General features: G+C 37.3%; 1 protein-coding gene across 1 annotated transcript in view; it reads left to right on the top strand.

The window, feature by feature from the left end:
- The window catches only part of LOC136864438 (regulation of nuclear pre-mRNA domain-containing protein 1B), a 267,789-nt gene extending 251,481 nt beyond the window's left edge, over positions 1 to 16,308 (top strand). The window contains exon 6 of the mRNA XM_067141430.2: positions 15,618 to 16,308. Coding sequence (XP_066997531.1) covers positions 15,618 to 15,767 — 150 coding nt within the window. The 3' untranslated portion in view covers positions 15,768 to 16,308. The remainder of the gene's footprint in view (positions 1 to 15,617) is intronic.
- The last annotated feature ends 576 nt before the right edge of the window (positions 16,309 to 16,884 follow it).

Raw genomic sequence — 16,884 nt, 5'->3', positions numbered from 1 at the left:
CACATGTCCCTGCGCCAACCATCTTCGCCACAGGCGCTGCACCGTGGACACATCCCTATGGGTATCGGCTGCGATTTGACGAAGCGACCAACCTGCCCTTCTCAGCCCGATCACCATACCCCTCGTAAAGTCGTCTGTCTGCTGGAAATGCCTCCGTTGACGGCGGCCTGGCATTCTTAGCTATACACGTGTCCTGTGGCACACGACAACACGTTCTACAGTGACTGTCGGCTGAGAAATCACGGTACGAAGTGGGCCATTCGCCAACGCCGTGTCCCATTTATCGTTCGCTACGTGCGCAGCACAGCGGCGCATTTCACATCATGAGCATACCTCAGTGACGTCGGTCTACCCTGCAATTGGCATAAAGTTCTGACCACTCCTTCTTGGTGTTGCATTTGCTCTGTCAGTCAGTCAGTGTACAAGATTTCAGCCTTATCTGAATAATGTTATTTGTTTTACGTCCCACTAACTACTTTTACGGTCTTCGGAGACAGCCTTATCTGATTCCTGTAATTAATCTGAGCAAATACATCCATCACCAACTGTTTTGTTTTTTACAGTTTGCTCAGAGAGGATGATTGCCCACTTGTACTTTCTCTTGAAACAATAATCACCACCACCACTAATTCACTAGTGTCTGTCAGACCCCACATTAAGAAATGTAAAACTGGGGTGAATTTGTTTGATTTAATTGTTTTATAAAATTACATTTAAACTATCACTTTAAGTTCATTGGCCAAAAAATTAGTTACCCTAGTGCGCACGCACAGATGGATCATTAAGCCTATACACGTGGCACAGCAAACGAGTCTCGCGCTCAGTGAGACATTGATGCTTCAAGTGGACAGTATACGTCAACATGAGTAGATGTAACCATGTAGCAAAGTGGCAAAAAGTGACAATCGTGTTTGTCCGTGCTCGTGGCCATACAGTGCATGAAGTTGTTGGATTTGTTGGTGTTTCACAGCGGACTGTTCAATGTATCTACAAGCAGTGGTGTACTACACATGGCCACGAAACAGGACGTCAGAATTGTGATCGGAAAAAAATCCTGACTGAGAGGGACTGGAGACGGGTTTCAAGGCTTGTGAATCAAAATCGCTTCCAAACCCAACAGGAATTGCTGCAGTCAGTGAATGCAACCTGTTAATGAGAGAACATTGTGACAGGAATTGCATGCAATGAACATTTGAAGTCGGTCACCTCGCAAGAGGCCATTGCTCACACCGGCACATACCAGCACAACCTTGTGGACTCCCTTCCTAACCAAATCCAGGCGGTTATCAAGTCCAAAGGTATTAAATGATGCTTGTAATGATTTCTCCAGGGGTGACTAATTTTTTGTCTGGTAAGCTTATTTATTACCAGCATAGCAATGGGAAGTAATATCATTGAACACTTTCTGAAAGAAAAATAATTTATACACATGTAACAAAGACTTACAATTATATTATGTAGCATTAACATAAAAACAAAATACTGTCATTAAGATAATGAATTCTGAAGACACATTAAGAAGTCAAAAAAGTAAAACTTGGCAAAGTTATATTATAGCAAGTTTACAATATGTCTGGAACAGAATTAAAGTAAAATTTCAGCAACAGATATTGTATTCTAGTGCCTATTCAACACAGTCTTCACTTAAGTTTCCCCGTTGTTCCAGTCAATAATGACACATTTACTACACGCAGATCTGATTTTCTTGTCCTTTGCACAGGGAAACAGTTGCATCTTTTTTTTTTATTGTTCCCGCTGGTGATGGAGTTGAGTGGATTGTGTCCATGATGGGCAAATCCTTACCAAGAACATGATGAATTCTGGTTTTCACAGGCTTTTGTATTCCAGGCACATGCAATCTACATAGCTGCTCATCAAGAGTCTTCATGAATTCAGTCCTTGAGTGCTTTGGGTTACTGGGCTATTCAGGATTGGTCACTTGCATATGTGGTACACTAGGGTCAGACCAGCCCTAAGAACACATTTTTATACACATTCACTAGACTAACAAAACAAGCACTAACTAACACAGACTTCTACTGAATTGACATAGATCCCCACCACTTAAAATTACGCAGTGTCTATGCACCAAAGAAGCAAAATACCTGCAGGGTTTTGCAGGCCCTGGTATACAAAAAAAGGGGTAGTAATAGCCAACTTTCATTATATCCTTTCAATTGCAGCAGTATTTGTGATTATAGCATGGTTTATCTATATATATTTTTGATTACTGGTAATATATCTTTGAAGCACTATCCGCAGAATGATAAGGGGCAGATCCACAGTTTGTATGGGTGGGGATGGGGGTTGGGGGACGGGAAAGCAGTTAGGAAGCACTGTTCAGCTCAGGTTACCAAATATTCTCATTAATTAAACAATTACAATAGGATTTATTTATATATATATAATTTGCTTTACGTTGAACTGACACACAGATTTTTTTTTATTGTTTTTATTTGTTTGGGGCGTCGACCTATGAAGATCTTTTGCCCCTACTTGCACCACGTGTGTGGAACCTGCGTGAATTATGTAAATGGCGGAAGTGTAAAGTGTTGAATGTGAGGAAAGGAACGTTAAGGACGACACAAACCCCCAGTCCCCAGGCCAGGGATATTAATCATTTACAATTAAAAACTACTGACCCAGCCGGAAATCAAACCCGGGGCCGCCGAGTGACAGGCAGATGCGTTGCCCCCTACACCGCGGGGCCGGATGACACATAGATAGATCTTATGGTGATGATGGGATAGGAAAGCACTAGGAGTGGGAAGGAATCATCCATAGCTTTAATTAAAGTACAGGAACACCATATTCTGAGCTGCTGACTGTGAGGTTCGAATCAACTATCTCCTGAATGCAAGCTGACAGTTACTGACCCAAACCATGCAACCACTCACTTGGTAATAATAATAATAATAATAATAATAATAATAATAATAATAATAATAATAATAATTTATTTTGCTCATTACACTAACAAACAGAATGAGAAAATATTATAGTGGCATTATCACATCTCTCCAAAGTCTCCAGAGTTGTTGCTTATTTTCCAATGCTGATTTCCTTTTCCAACGTTTTGACAAAGAAGATATACTCCAAAAAATGCTGCTTTGAAAAAATTCAATGTGCTCAATTCTGACAAGTGAAAAGTACTTGTTTGAGGTATTTTCCATAGTCTCCTTGGTATTTTCAGAAATAACTCCCCCTTGGACCATGATAGGTAGAAGCATGCTCAGATCAAAAATATCCAGAACAGATGTATAAAATTTTGTGTGCAGCATTTGAATGACTCCATCTAGAAATGGTATGTAAAGAACAACACAACAGTAGTCTTTCATACTTTCTGCTCTAGGGTTTGCATGGAGAGCAATTCTTTCAGTTGTCCTTGATTTCACAATTTATATTCCCAATTCCTGCATAAATTCTGTTGTGATATGGAATAGAGATTTAAAGTGCTGTGCATAATGTACTCTTCTGTTCTCACTCACAGATATTGTGTTGGAGACATGAGTTAAGGAATTATGTTCATCAAGGCTTTTACTTTGGAGTATTTTGCTAATACAGTAGGTAAAGACACTGAAGAAATTTCTGCAATACAAAGCAAAGTAGTCAACTCATTGTTGTGCAAAGAGAGTGAGAAAGGAGCTTGGCCACGTGAAACTGCATGACAGAGTAATGATTTTCCACCCATCATGACTCACAACAGGAATGTAAAGATGAATTCATAACTTATATTTGAGAATGAAGTTTTGTTTGCCAGATTTGTTGAAAAATGACACAATTTGCACCATTGTACCAAAGGCATTTCTTAAAGGTAGTATCTCGCAGCCTTTGACGAGTCACATTCAATGCATAGTTGATACATGGACAGTGTATAGCTTGTGGTATTTATGACTGCAGAGTCATGGCTACACTACAAGTTTCAGATGTCATAACACTGCATCATCAGCAGATATGGTGACACAATTTTTCAGACTCAGGCCAATTTTTTGGCAGCTTTTATCAGTGCTTGCCCCACTGCTTCCGTGTTAACTTTGGCTCCATGGTTGCTGAACGTTCACTGTAGTATTGTATGTGCAAGTTGATAAAACTGACATTTTAGACATAGCGCAAAATAATTGCTAGTTGTGGAATGTGTAACAGTTCAGTTGTTTCACCAAACATGACACTATAGAAGTGAGCTGCTTTTATCCTAGCAACAATTTCTTCTAGCAGGCTGCCTCCCCAGATAAAGATGATTTCATTGTGGATTGTCTTGCTTACATATGTAGCTCTAGAACTTGCATTTTTCAAGTAAGTTTCAAAGAATATCACCAGAAGCTATACTTAGCAACACTAAAATTTCCTTCATGTTTCAAGCAACCCGAATCAAATGCCTGTATTACCCTGTTCCTTTTTTTAGACCCAAAAAGTTATCTGTGGAGAAAAATGAAGGAAAATGTCTGAATTAAATCTTTTGTACATTTTTTTTTTTTTTTTTCCCCACAGATCTTTGTTCAGACTACTCAGAAATTATAATAATAATTTCGTGTGGCTATTTCTAGCCAAGTGCAGCCCTTGTGAGGCAGACCCTCCGATGAGGGTGGGCGGCATCTGCCATGTGTAGGTAACTGCGTGTTATTGTGGTGGAGGATAGTGTTATGTGTGGTGTGTGAGTTGCAGGGATGTTGGGGACAGCACAAACACCCAGCCCCCGGGCCATTGGAATTAACCAATGAAGGTTAAAATCCCCGACCCGGCCGGGAATGGAACCCAGGACCTTCTGAACCGAAGGCCAGTACGCTGACCATTCAGCCAATGAGTCGGACACTCAGAAATTGATCATTGAATTTTCACTAAACTGAGGTTGTTCATGTATGCCAGCGCAGGACATGGTATTTACGGTTTCCATTACTGATCAATGCCGGTTTCATTAAAATGTTATACAAATGATGATGATGATGACTGTTTAAAGATGCTGAGTAATGAGGTCATCAGTCCTCAAGCTTGCTATTAAGATTTATTTAATTAAGGAGTCCCACTGTCCGGCTAAAATGAGATGAGATGAGAGGGCCCAATGAATATAAGATTTCTGTACTAATTAAATTCAGTAAGATAACAAAGATGTAATAATACATGAAGAAGTGTTCTATAGCAATTATAGGCGCACCTGTGTTCAAGAACCTAATGTAGTGGACATCATTGTTCTGAGACAGACACGTATTCAACATGATCCCCGCACTGCTCGTCACCCCTCCCCTGCCACTATGTTGCCACAGTCAGGTGCATAGCAGACTGCCAGGATCTGTACCTCAACACAATCTAACAGCTAAAAACTTAATATGAAGCATAATGAGGTTGTAAGACTACAAATGCCTCTACAGCAAACTCCGACATACGAGGAACTGTTACAAGAACTACGAGAGAAAAGGGACTCGATCGAGGAAAGCTTTTACAGTACAGATGCATGGGTAAATAAGGATTGGATGAAAGAGGAATATGAGTTGAGACATTTGGTGACACGCTTTGCAATACACGGCTTTCACCACCGTATCTGTGCCAAGAAATCCTACCACTGGGCCAGCCAGGAGTGTGTATGTGTATTGTGCATGAACAGTGTGATACATATCACGTAATGAAGTTCAAGAAGAGAACAGTCTCTCTGAATCAATTTTGCTCTGAACAAAGTTCTCCTTGATTGAATTGTAATTTACGATGTAATATGCAAATTTTGCACATTGTGCGCAATAAAATTTATTATAATGAGGTTGTGACAACTAAATATTCCAAAGGAAGCACCGTGATTCATTGAGAAACACAATATTCTGCCATTCCTCCTTGCAGTCAGACCATTGCAAACTGACGGTCTAGAGATACTTTACTAATGGGAGCTGTGAAGAATATGATGATGACAAAGTCATGTTATAATAAATGGTACATGTTTGCTAATGCAGTAGAGGAATCAGAATGGTTACTCACCTGCATCCTAATAAGATTATGGTTTTCTCAAGTATTTGCAATGGGCATGATGCTGATTGACTTTACCCCTAGCTTCCTACTAAGTTAGCCATGGTTTCCATAATCACTGTACCATATTTCTCCCATTTATGTCTTTTAGGGATACGTTTAGTAAAAATATGTAGAGGAGTAAAAAAAGAAAGTGGTTCTATCTCTAAAGTAAACTCAGGATTAATGAGAAGTTTTTGAAAGGAGATCATGCAAAGAAATCGGTGGAGGAGATGCAAGTGTAGATCAAATTATAAGGAACTTATCAGTTAAGGGGTGCAAATTCTAGAATCTGTTTCTTGCTGTTGTTTTGTTGTACGATTAATCCAGAAAGAGAGAGATCAACCATTCTTGACTGTCTTCCTATTTGTTTACCTATATTCATAGCCAAGTGGTGAAACCTGCTTCATTATATGGCTTGTGAAGCTGTATGGTTCAAGATTTGAAATTCAGTACTTAGAGTAACTACCTTGAATATCAGTATTTATTCCATATTAACTACAGGGGGAGAGAAGAAAAAGACAACTTTAAATCATTCAATTTCTATACAATCAACATTTAACCTTAGGTTTACAGACCATTGGGTGCATGATTTTCCTTTCATTTAATTTCATCCTACTGGGTGAGTTGGCTATGCATTTCAGGACATGTAGCTGTGAACATGCATATGGGAGATAATGGGTTCAAACTCCAACATTGGCAGCCCTGAAGATAGTTTTCTGTAATTTCCTATTTTCACACCAGAAAAATACTGGAGATGAACCTTAGTTAAGGCATAGCTGCTTCCATCCCAGTCCTAGCCCAACATTAAAACACTAGAGAAAAATCAACTGTCTCTTCTTAATTATAAAAATTGGAAATTTACAACCATCATCCACCCTGTGTACTCTATTGTGTGAAAGTTGGTACACAGACCAGCCCCTTGCGATTTAGTTTTATGCATCCCACCACATTTACAACAATTCTGAAACACATTGGTCCCTCTCCCTAAACCGGGGTAGTATAATGACGTGTGTCTACAGGTTAGAAGACAGCAGGAATCGTTAGCAACACTATTAGTTCATTATGGGTACCTTGAATGAACCTGTAAAACAAGCACAGATGCGAAGAACACGTACTTTTAAAACAGGATGTGCACACACAGACCAGGAGCAGGTACTGTACAGGTTGGTAACTGCATGCTCAATGTCAAGCTTCGCAGTAGCTCACATGGCAAGAGCACGGTGGAACATGTGATAGTGGACAGTGATCGAAGGTTAGGAGGTAGGAGGTTTGAATCCCACACAAGTATTTACTTTTTTTCTTTTTTTTACAGCCAGTTGCCTGGGATGTGGCAAGATTCCATACTTAATACAGTAGTTTTCACAGACTAACCGAGCAAGTGGCTGTGTGGTTTGGGTCACGTAGCCATCAGCTTGCATTCGGGAGATAGTAGGTTTGAACCGCACTGTTGGCAGCCCCAAAAATGGTTTTCTGTGGTTTCCTGTTTTCACACCAGGAAAATACTGGAGCTGTACATTAATTAAGGTAACGGTCGCTCCCTTTACTATCCCATCATCACCATAAGACCTATCTCTGTCGGTGCGACGTAAAGCAGATTGTTAAAAAAGAAATCAAAGACTTATTTGTTTATTTTGCCCTGTACTTATATGTATAATTTTTTGTGACAACTTGTGTCATTTTAGACATGATAATAAGCTTTTGGGCTTTTGCCGTATCAGAAAACAAGGTGAAATTCTTTACGTTTTCCAGAGATCTTTGCTCGACGTCTCCAGAAGAAAATCTTGTCTGTGTTCATGAGCAAGATTTCATGGTTCTGTTAGTAAAATTACATGCAACTGTAATTATATGGGCTGAGATTTTGATAAATGCCCTGTGACATGGCTGAATGGTCCTGTTATGATACATCTCAACACATTTGACTATGTACGTGGATGGAATGTTTTCGTGGTAACTATGTTGTTCACATTTATCCTTGTCCAAAAACACCATTGTGTTTTAATTGGCCCAGTATCAATTCCTTGCTCTTCTTCTTCTTCTCCTTCTTCTTCTACTTTCGAATAACCCATTTGGAGGGTACGATGAATCAACTTTGGTTACTTTTCATTGTGTTCGATTTCCTTTGCTTCCAAATTTCCTTCATCCTTCGAGTGTGTCGTTCCTTCTCTTCTTGAGTCCACTTTCTTCTAGTTGTTGGTTTCTTCTGCTCCTGAAACACTGCCTTTTGAACTACTGCTCTAAAATATGTTCTGTTTTTGATTGTATCTCTTTTAATTCCAGCATTTTTCATGTCTTTCTCAATTTCAGTGAACCATGAAGGTTTAGATTTGTAACTATTCAGAAGGTTGGAGATGCGCTTGGTTAGTCTGTTGTCATCTATTCTGTAAACATGTCCAAAAAATTGTTGTCGTCTTTTCCTCATTACGTCAGTTAGTTTTTCAATTTTCAAATATAGCTCTCTGTTTGGTCTTCACATGTATTCTGCATTATTATTTCGTTTAGCTTCCAGTATTTTTCTCAAAATTCTTATTTCATTCTTCTCTAGTTTTTCGAGATCTCCAGTTCTCGTTAGTTAAGTGTTTCTGCCACATATAAATTTTCGGGTCTGACTAGTGTTTGGTAGTGTCTCAATTTCCTTGCTCTGCTATATAAGATTTAAATCACAGGATCATGTTTGGAATTGGGTGCACTTGGCCTTTTGAGAACGGCAACTGAAAAGAGAAGTGTGTTTCTATCCAAGTCTTCATCATCTTAGAAATGATTTGCAATGGTTTTCTACTTTAACTCGCCACAGGTGCTGGGATTACACACAGTGTATGCTCCACAGCTATGTCTTGCCCAATCCAAATCCCAGTTAATTACAAATTACAATAAACATACTGGTACAAAGACCACACAAGTTATCAGACTACCAAGCAAGTTGTCTGCACAGCCGTTTAGCTGTTGGCTTCCATTCAGGGGATGATGGGTTTGAACCCAACTGTCAGCAGCCCTGAAGATGGTTTTCCATCATCTTCCATTTTCACACCAGGCAAGAAGTGGGGCTGTACCTTAATTAAGGCCACAGTCCTTCTTTTCCGGTTCTAAACATTTCCCATCCCATTGTCCCCAAAAAACAGTTCTGAGTTCGTGAGATGTTAAATCACTAGAAAGAAAGTTATCCAACTGATTTTGTGTGTGCTAATTACATAGTTGTTGACTATAATATCGTTATTTTGTGTGTGTGCACAATTCTGTTCAGTCGTGAGTGATCACACTCACTAATTGCTGCCTATATACAAGCCTCTGTTTTCTTCACACAGCAGGTCGTCAGGCTCGTTGTTATTACCTGAGATGATTATAATCCTTATTGAGAGGCCCGCCCTACTTTCACTTTCGCTTGCAAATCTAGTCGCCCTGTACAGCAGGGGCCTATTCCACAAAAGTATGATCTTGTACATTACAAGTTTCTAGTGTGGGTTCTTGTAATGTATGGAGTTGTACATTTCTGTTCCACAAAACATGGAAAGTCTCTTGTATATTACCAGTGAATTGTTACAAGTTTTACAAGTGACGACATATTAATAAACATACTACGTCATAGCATGAATCAGCTGTTTATCTTCGTATTCCATTCGTTGAATTAGATTGTGCTTGTCTCATTTATCGTAATATTGTATTTTAAGGTATTCATATACGTTTGAAATTACGTATTTGGACAGAATTTTCACTTTTTCATTTTTGTTTCCTGATGAAAGCTTAATTCTTCTGCTTTAAGAAAACGTATAGTTCTTATATTTTTCGTGCATAAATATGCTCAGAAAATTGATTTAAAGGGAACAGTGCACCCGTGTCTCAGTCTGAGGTGGGCGTGGCTTCACTGCACGGAAAATTTCATGGTTCCTTTCGATGTTTTAATTCAAGTCTGATGCTCATTGTTACAGAATAGCTCTCCATAGATGGCTCCACGTACGTATTCTTTGTATGCAGCAGTAATACTCTTTGGTAATGACAGGTTCCATGGTTTCCATAACTGCATGTTTTGAGTGAAAATATTCTCACGTTGCCTGTTTACTTGTGTGCATTTGGATGTATATTCGTTGTTGAGATAATGTCCAGAAACGCTATTGGATGTAAGAAGCATTCAAATGATGATAAGCATTCCCCATCCTATTTAGATTGGAAGGCTGATCATGCTGCAGTCTATGCCAAAAATTACAGTGTCTCTTTGCCTAATATGGAACAGTAAAAATATTTTCTTGCTCAAGTGAGAGTAGAGGTCTGGAGTATGTAGATTTCTATGGGGATGGGGATTCCAAAAGTTACAAGGCAGTGTGTGATTCCAATCCATACAATGGTAAAGAAGTCAATAAACTGGAATGTGTGGGCTACTACCAAAAGTGTTTAGGAACAGCTCTTAGAAAAATTGTACAACATAACAAAAAGATAGGTGGTAGAGGCAAATTAACTGGAGCACTGATAGACAAGTGTCAAAATTATTTTGGAATTGCTTTGCGTTTCAACTACAGTTTCATAAAGATATGACAAATGCTATATGGGCAACGTTGTATCATTTGACTGCCCACAAAGACAGGCCTTCCCATCACAGGTGCCCTATAGGAACAGACAGTTGGTGTTCATACCAACGAGCCAAAGCTCAATCTACTTGACAATCTTAAGCATAATGCAGGAATACCATTAGAAGTCCTACATGCAAGGAAGCTTGTGTATGAAAGTCTCTATAATCCAAAAATGTTATCCAAATGTCTTCATGGTTTGACTCAAAATACCAATGAGTCATTCAACGGTACGGTATGGAAGAGGTGTAGAAATGATACATATGTGGGACTGACCAGTCTCAAACTGGGTGTCATGGATGCAGTTTTACACTTTAATTGTGGAAACAAGGTTGAAATAGAGGTTTTAAGAAGAATGAACGTTTTGCCTGATATGTACTCAGCATCAGGAGTATCACAAGCTGATGAGGCACGTGTACGCAGAAGTCAGCTTCAGAGCACTGTTCAACAAAGACAGCGAAGGAGGTACCTCAGGGGAAGAAGAAAGCTGAAATAGGACAAGAAACTTGAAGAAGAAGGTCGCACCTATGCAGTGGGATTATTCTAATACTTTCAGGTAAAAAGAAAGAGGTCTAATCATAATACAAAACTTTAAACTTAATTTACTCAAAACTAAAAATTATGTTTTCTTTTCAGGTTCGAACAACAATAAGTCGAGTTCTAATTCAGATATATACCTCAAAAAGGTCTTAAATTGAAGATAATTAATTTATGAATGTCCTGTACTAGAACTGAGAAAAAATATATCCCCGTTCAAAAACTGAGTATGAAGAAATGAAAAATTATTTTTAAAATTTTGAATTTTTGAAAGAATGTGTTATAGTTCTTTGTGTAATCATGATAAACTAATACATTTAGTAGGGGACATCAAGAACACTAACGATAACAGTTCGGCGAAAGAAATATTAAAATAAATGCATTTTTGTAGTTGCTTCGTAGTCTCAAAAAAGTGCCATTTTTGTTAACAAAAAATTCTTGGACAGCCCTTAAATGATAAATTGGGCAATCTTATGGCATTACAGTCTTCATTTACCTTCCTGTTAACCACTAACAAAATTTTAAAAGTTTTAGTGTAAAATTATGGATTTTTTAATGAAAACGTATATGAATACAGCAAAGATTCAAAGAACTCTAATATTTCTGTGAATTTCTTAATGCTACAATGTTATTTTTCTGTTTATTTCTTTGATGATAGGAAATTACTCCGTTATTATCACCCATTCTGTTCTTCTTGGTCTGTCATTAGGAATCAGACGCTACTAATAACGATATTCGGCCTCCAAACTTAATTGTTACGAAATTGCAAACTCTGCATGAATTGTTAAAATGGTGTCAATAGAAAGGAAGTTATTCATTTTGAAGGAAATAGAAAGAAGGAAAGATATTCTTTTCGGTGCATTCAGCAAGAGTCTGAAAAAACAAGACAAAACAAATGGTTGGATGGAAATATTTGACTTGGGAAAAGCTCATGGAGCTTGTGAGGGGAAAAGTTGGATTAATGATTCCAGGAATGTTCTTCTTGAAACATGTTTGTTCAGTATTTTCAGGTCAGTGAACAATTTGAGGAAATTTTATATCATTTATTGCAGTTACCACAGAATGTATTGACGTACAAACCGAAGATTTTGCCATCCCATGCATATCTGCAATACCATGGTACTGACCACCATTTCCTAGCCAATGCAGTGTTGTTAGTAACTGTTGTTTAGCAGAGAGAGATTTATTTCTGTTTGTAGGATGTTTTAACCTATGCCCAATATCCATCAAAAGTTCTTCCACTTGTATTTGTGCATAACCTAAAACGCTCATTGTATTAAAATACAGTGTTAAGCGGGAAGTTTATTCTTTCCCTATACAGACGATAGTTATCATTTTCATCACCATCACTATCACTACTGCTAGAGCATATATATATCAAAATGTGTCTGAAATGAGTATATTTAAATAGCACTAGTACATTTATATATTATTGTCCTTTCACTGGTAGAGAATACTTCCCAATTCACTAGCAAATTACAAGTAATAGTACTTTTGTGGAACACACCCATAAAAATTCACTGGTAATTTGTAAGTATGGAGTAGTAAAGTACAACTGTAGAAAATTCTTTTATGGAACAGAAACTCTGGTATTTGTAATAGTTACTAGAGAATTTACTTGTAATGTACAAGACCATACTTTTGTGAAATAGGCCCCAGCTGTGTGCAGACAAATAGGTTTGAACACAGGGCTGCTGACCCTCACAGTACATAATAACTGTTCCTTGGTTCGACTCCAGAGAAAGTCCACCACTCTCACGTCCAACACAATTCACGTGACCACTCCAAATAGTGAACTACTCAACACTGACGACTAAAACCGGTGAACACATAACAGCAACAACTCAACAGTGCTAATGACCACTACAATACTCCTCACAAAACGGCAACAATGCTCTAACTCTTACATCAACTGTTCCACATTGGTCTACAGTTCATGGTAGCACACACACAGTATTCCATACTTCATATTCCAACAAGACGATACTTAGACACTGACTGGTGGAATACACACCACACACTCGACACTTCAATATTTCAACAACTCTTGTATTTATATCTCGATTATGGTTTCCTAGAACATTCAAGGCTCAGCTATAGACGGAACACTTCCGTTTCATCTTCCAAAAGATGCAGGGTAAAACCAGGCAAAGAGGACATTACAGGACCATGCCCTCAATCTGGCAGTTCCCAGTTGACTCACTAGCCCCTTCCAAGAACTACCAGACGGGGCTATAACAGGGCTGGCACATAACATTACTGTGCACAATTGTATACCTCAGTACCACTGGCTGAATCACTGCTCAGCAATCACAAACTTACAATGGTCGGGATAATGAAGAAAAATAAACTACAGATTCTGCCAGTCTTCATCCAGTCCAAGACTCATAATGCAAATATTAACACGTTTGCATATCAGGGGGAGCAAATGCTTCTCTCATATGTTCTTAAAGAGAACAGAAATTGACTTCTCCTTTCTAAAATTCATGATGATGATAAGATTGACCTAGATTCAGGAGAAGCTTAAAAAGCCAAGATGCTTAATTTTTATAACGTTTCAAAATGCCAATTGATGAATTTCATTTTTGACTCTGTATTGACTTTGAATAACAAATTAATTTATTCCTATAAATGGAATAATATATTTCTTCCACCTTTCAATTCTTAACCTTTCCTTTTAAGCTTTGAATTAATATGCTTTTGTTAACTTGTTTATTTTATCTTTAATTTTCTTAGTCCATGTCGATTTATTGTTCTTCTTTTGGGGGAAATTTAAATGTTTTGGCACCAAACTGTTTAATATACACTGCTTTAAAAAAAAATATATATATATATATATACCAATTTCAGCAATCTTAACTTCGGAATTTAAGTAGCTGTTGACATAAATTTTTGCTTGGTAAGAATTGAAATACTGGTAATATTGATGAATTTCATTTGTGGTTCTGTAGACCATTGAATTTGAATAATTAATTTTTTAATTTCTTACGAAAGGGAGCATCGATGTTGACAAGATGCAATCTGAACATTCTAGATCTAGAATCACGCAATCGCTGGTCCCTTACATCATTTTGCACGCTTTTGAACATTGGAGCAATTAACAGTTCCAATATTTTTAGAGACACACCAAATGAAAGTGGTCTAACTCGCCAGAACTTTTTAAAAGAGCTCTCAATTATGTTATGAAATGATTACACAATTCATCGTGGATCAGTTGACTGTATTGCTCCTGATATAAACATCCATTTGTGCTGCACTTTGGGCCTTGAAAAAGAGAACCAATGTCAGCTACTTGTAAGTCAAATGGACACTGGCTGCTGTGCTTTCTGTGAGAGAAAAAGAAACATAAATCCAAAACTAAGTGTGCTTCATGTTCACATTTCATCTGCCGAGAACACACATCACTATCATGTGTCCAGTGCACAGTGGAAAATATTACTTCCTTGGTGAGTTCAGGCATGTTCTGAAAAAGTTTTCATTCTTTATTGTATTCGTCGTGTTTTCAGTTTTATCCTCCTAGAACAAACTTTTATCAAGCTTTTTTGAATTGGTCGTAGAGGATGAATATGACTAATGACTAGTGTATTGTGAAATTTGGGCATGTCCTGAATGGGTTTTCATTCTTATTGTTTTGTTAGTGTTTACATTTTATCTTCCTAGAACTAAATTTCAACAGGATTTGTATTCCCTAATGAATGATATTCATAGTAAGCAGTTCTGGTGGCCAAGTATTCTGCATAAACTAATGAGCTGAACATTTCTTTTTTGATATGTGTAGTACTGTACATTATAATGCCAAAAACTCTCAATAGGCTAAACGTACATTTGTATAGTAAAGCTATGGTCTGACATTTCAATGTATTGTGTGTTTTAACAATAATTTCAGTATTAATATTGCTCATAGAATCTGTACAGTCGAAAAAAACACACGCAGATTCTGGTGGAAGGAATAGCAGCACAAGTTACTGAGGGTTAAATGCTGCAAGTCCTTGATTAATTATATTCACATTGTGTGATATTTTTAAAAGTAACAAAAGCTGTATAATTTTTTTCTAAGCTAAAAGCAGTCTTCCAAGAGGCCTCTATAACTCATATTACAAGAAAAAATTATGATGGTGTTTTCAGGATGTTAAAATTGTATTTTAAAAAGAGAATATGTCTGATTCATTTTAACTTGGAAGGCCTAATGCTCTGAAGCATTCACAGTGTCCAGTTGCATTGATATCTTTGCTGTAACTTACTATCTATCATTCACATTGTTCTGTAGGTTTGTGAAATTTTAGAATTATTTATGTAATGAATCAGTTTTTTCTTATTTTCTTTGTTAATACTTTTCTGTAATTAATTTGTTGTGCATTCATATAATGTCCATTTTATCTGTTTTTGTGTCATTTCTTGTATATGTCTTTGATGTTGATTTCAGCATGTCCTTTTTGAAGTGCTTTAAGCTTTTACTTGTGTTTCATAAAATTTTATGTCTATAGCCAAGTCCATCCGTAGGAACTGAGATTCAATTTCTTTTGTTTCTTTTGTTATCAGGAATGCTCCCGAAAGTTGGAGAAAATCAAAGCTGTGAAGCATGGCATTAAATCTCGTGTGAAGTATCTCCCTTCGTCCCATCGCTACACAGAAGACAATTCCAAATACTCACTCCGTAAAAGGAAGGCAGGACTATACAGGCCATACTGAGTATTAGAGGTTTCTAAATTTTACTGTATATAAATAATTTATAAAATATTAACCTCAAAGACAGTTCGTTAAACATGCTTCAGGTACAATTACCATACTGATTTGTGTACCATTTACCACTCTGCAAGTGTAAGGATAAAGTGAGTGTGGGGGGCAGAGAACTTGTGCTCTGAATGACATATATTTTGTAGGAATAATATTTGTTGCCTTCTGAGGGTAAAATGAAATGTACACTCAGTTATTTCATGTTGTAAATAGTATGTTATAAAATGTGTGATATGGGCTGTAATACTTGAGAAATGTTACCTTGTGTCATAGGAATATCAGTTCATGTAAAATTTGTACAAAGTATTAAATGTAGCTGTTAGAAGTGATTTCGAATTTAATTTGATTGGATGAATTCATTTAAATATGGTTATTATAGTTTCAGAACGGGTACACACAAAAATTAAATAAAACATTTTAGCAAGAGTTACATAATTTTGAAAGGCACGTTGTGAGTAAAATTGAGGAAATTGAGTGACTGCTCACCTAGTCTCAAACTTGTTTCATGCTTATGAAAAGGATATATATATATATATGTTTGATCCTCTTCCTGCACTTTGCACGTATATGATACTACCATCATTAAAACTTGGTTGATGTGTTTAATATTAGGTATTTAATTTGCACAGTGAATTGTCGACCTAAGACAGAGTACTTTTGATTTATCATGCTGTAATTATATCATTTTAAATTCTTGTGTTTATTAATGTTAGGACATTGCCCCAGAGGAGTACGACAGGCTTCGGCAGCCGGTACAGTTCATAACCTTGCCGCTAGATGGGGGCTTCATTCATTCCATTCCTGATCCGGTCGAATGACTGGAAACAGGCTGTGGATTTTCATTAATATTAGGAACCCCTATACCATTTGAGTAATTTTTTATTATTCATAGGTGCCTTGATATCACCGATCTGTGATAGTGATGGAAAATATAATAGTCATTGCTACTCTCTGTTAGTCATGAGTGGTAATGAAATTAACAATTCATTCCAAGTGTCTGCACTGGTTTACAATTAAAGAGAACATTGAGCAAATGTGATCTATTTGTGATTTTCATTTGGATAATTGGTTT

The sequence above is a fragment of the Anabrus simplex genome, chromosome 2 (genome assembly GCF_040414725.1).
Source record: "Anabrus simplex isolate iqAnaSimp1 chromosome 2, ASM4041472v1, whole genome shotgun sequence".
NCBI lineage: Eukaryota > Metazoa > Arthropoda > Insecta > Orthoptera > Tettigoniidae > Anabrus > Anabrus simplex.
Note: the sequence above shows the minus strand (reverse complement) of the source record. Positions and strands in the feature narration are given on the sequence as shown.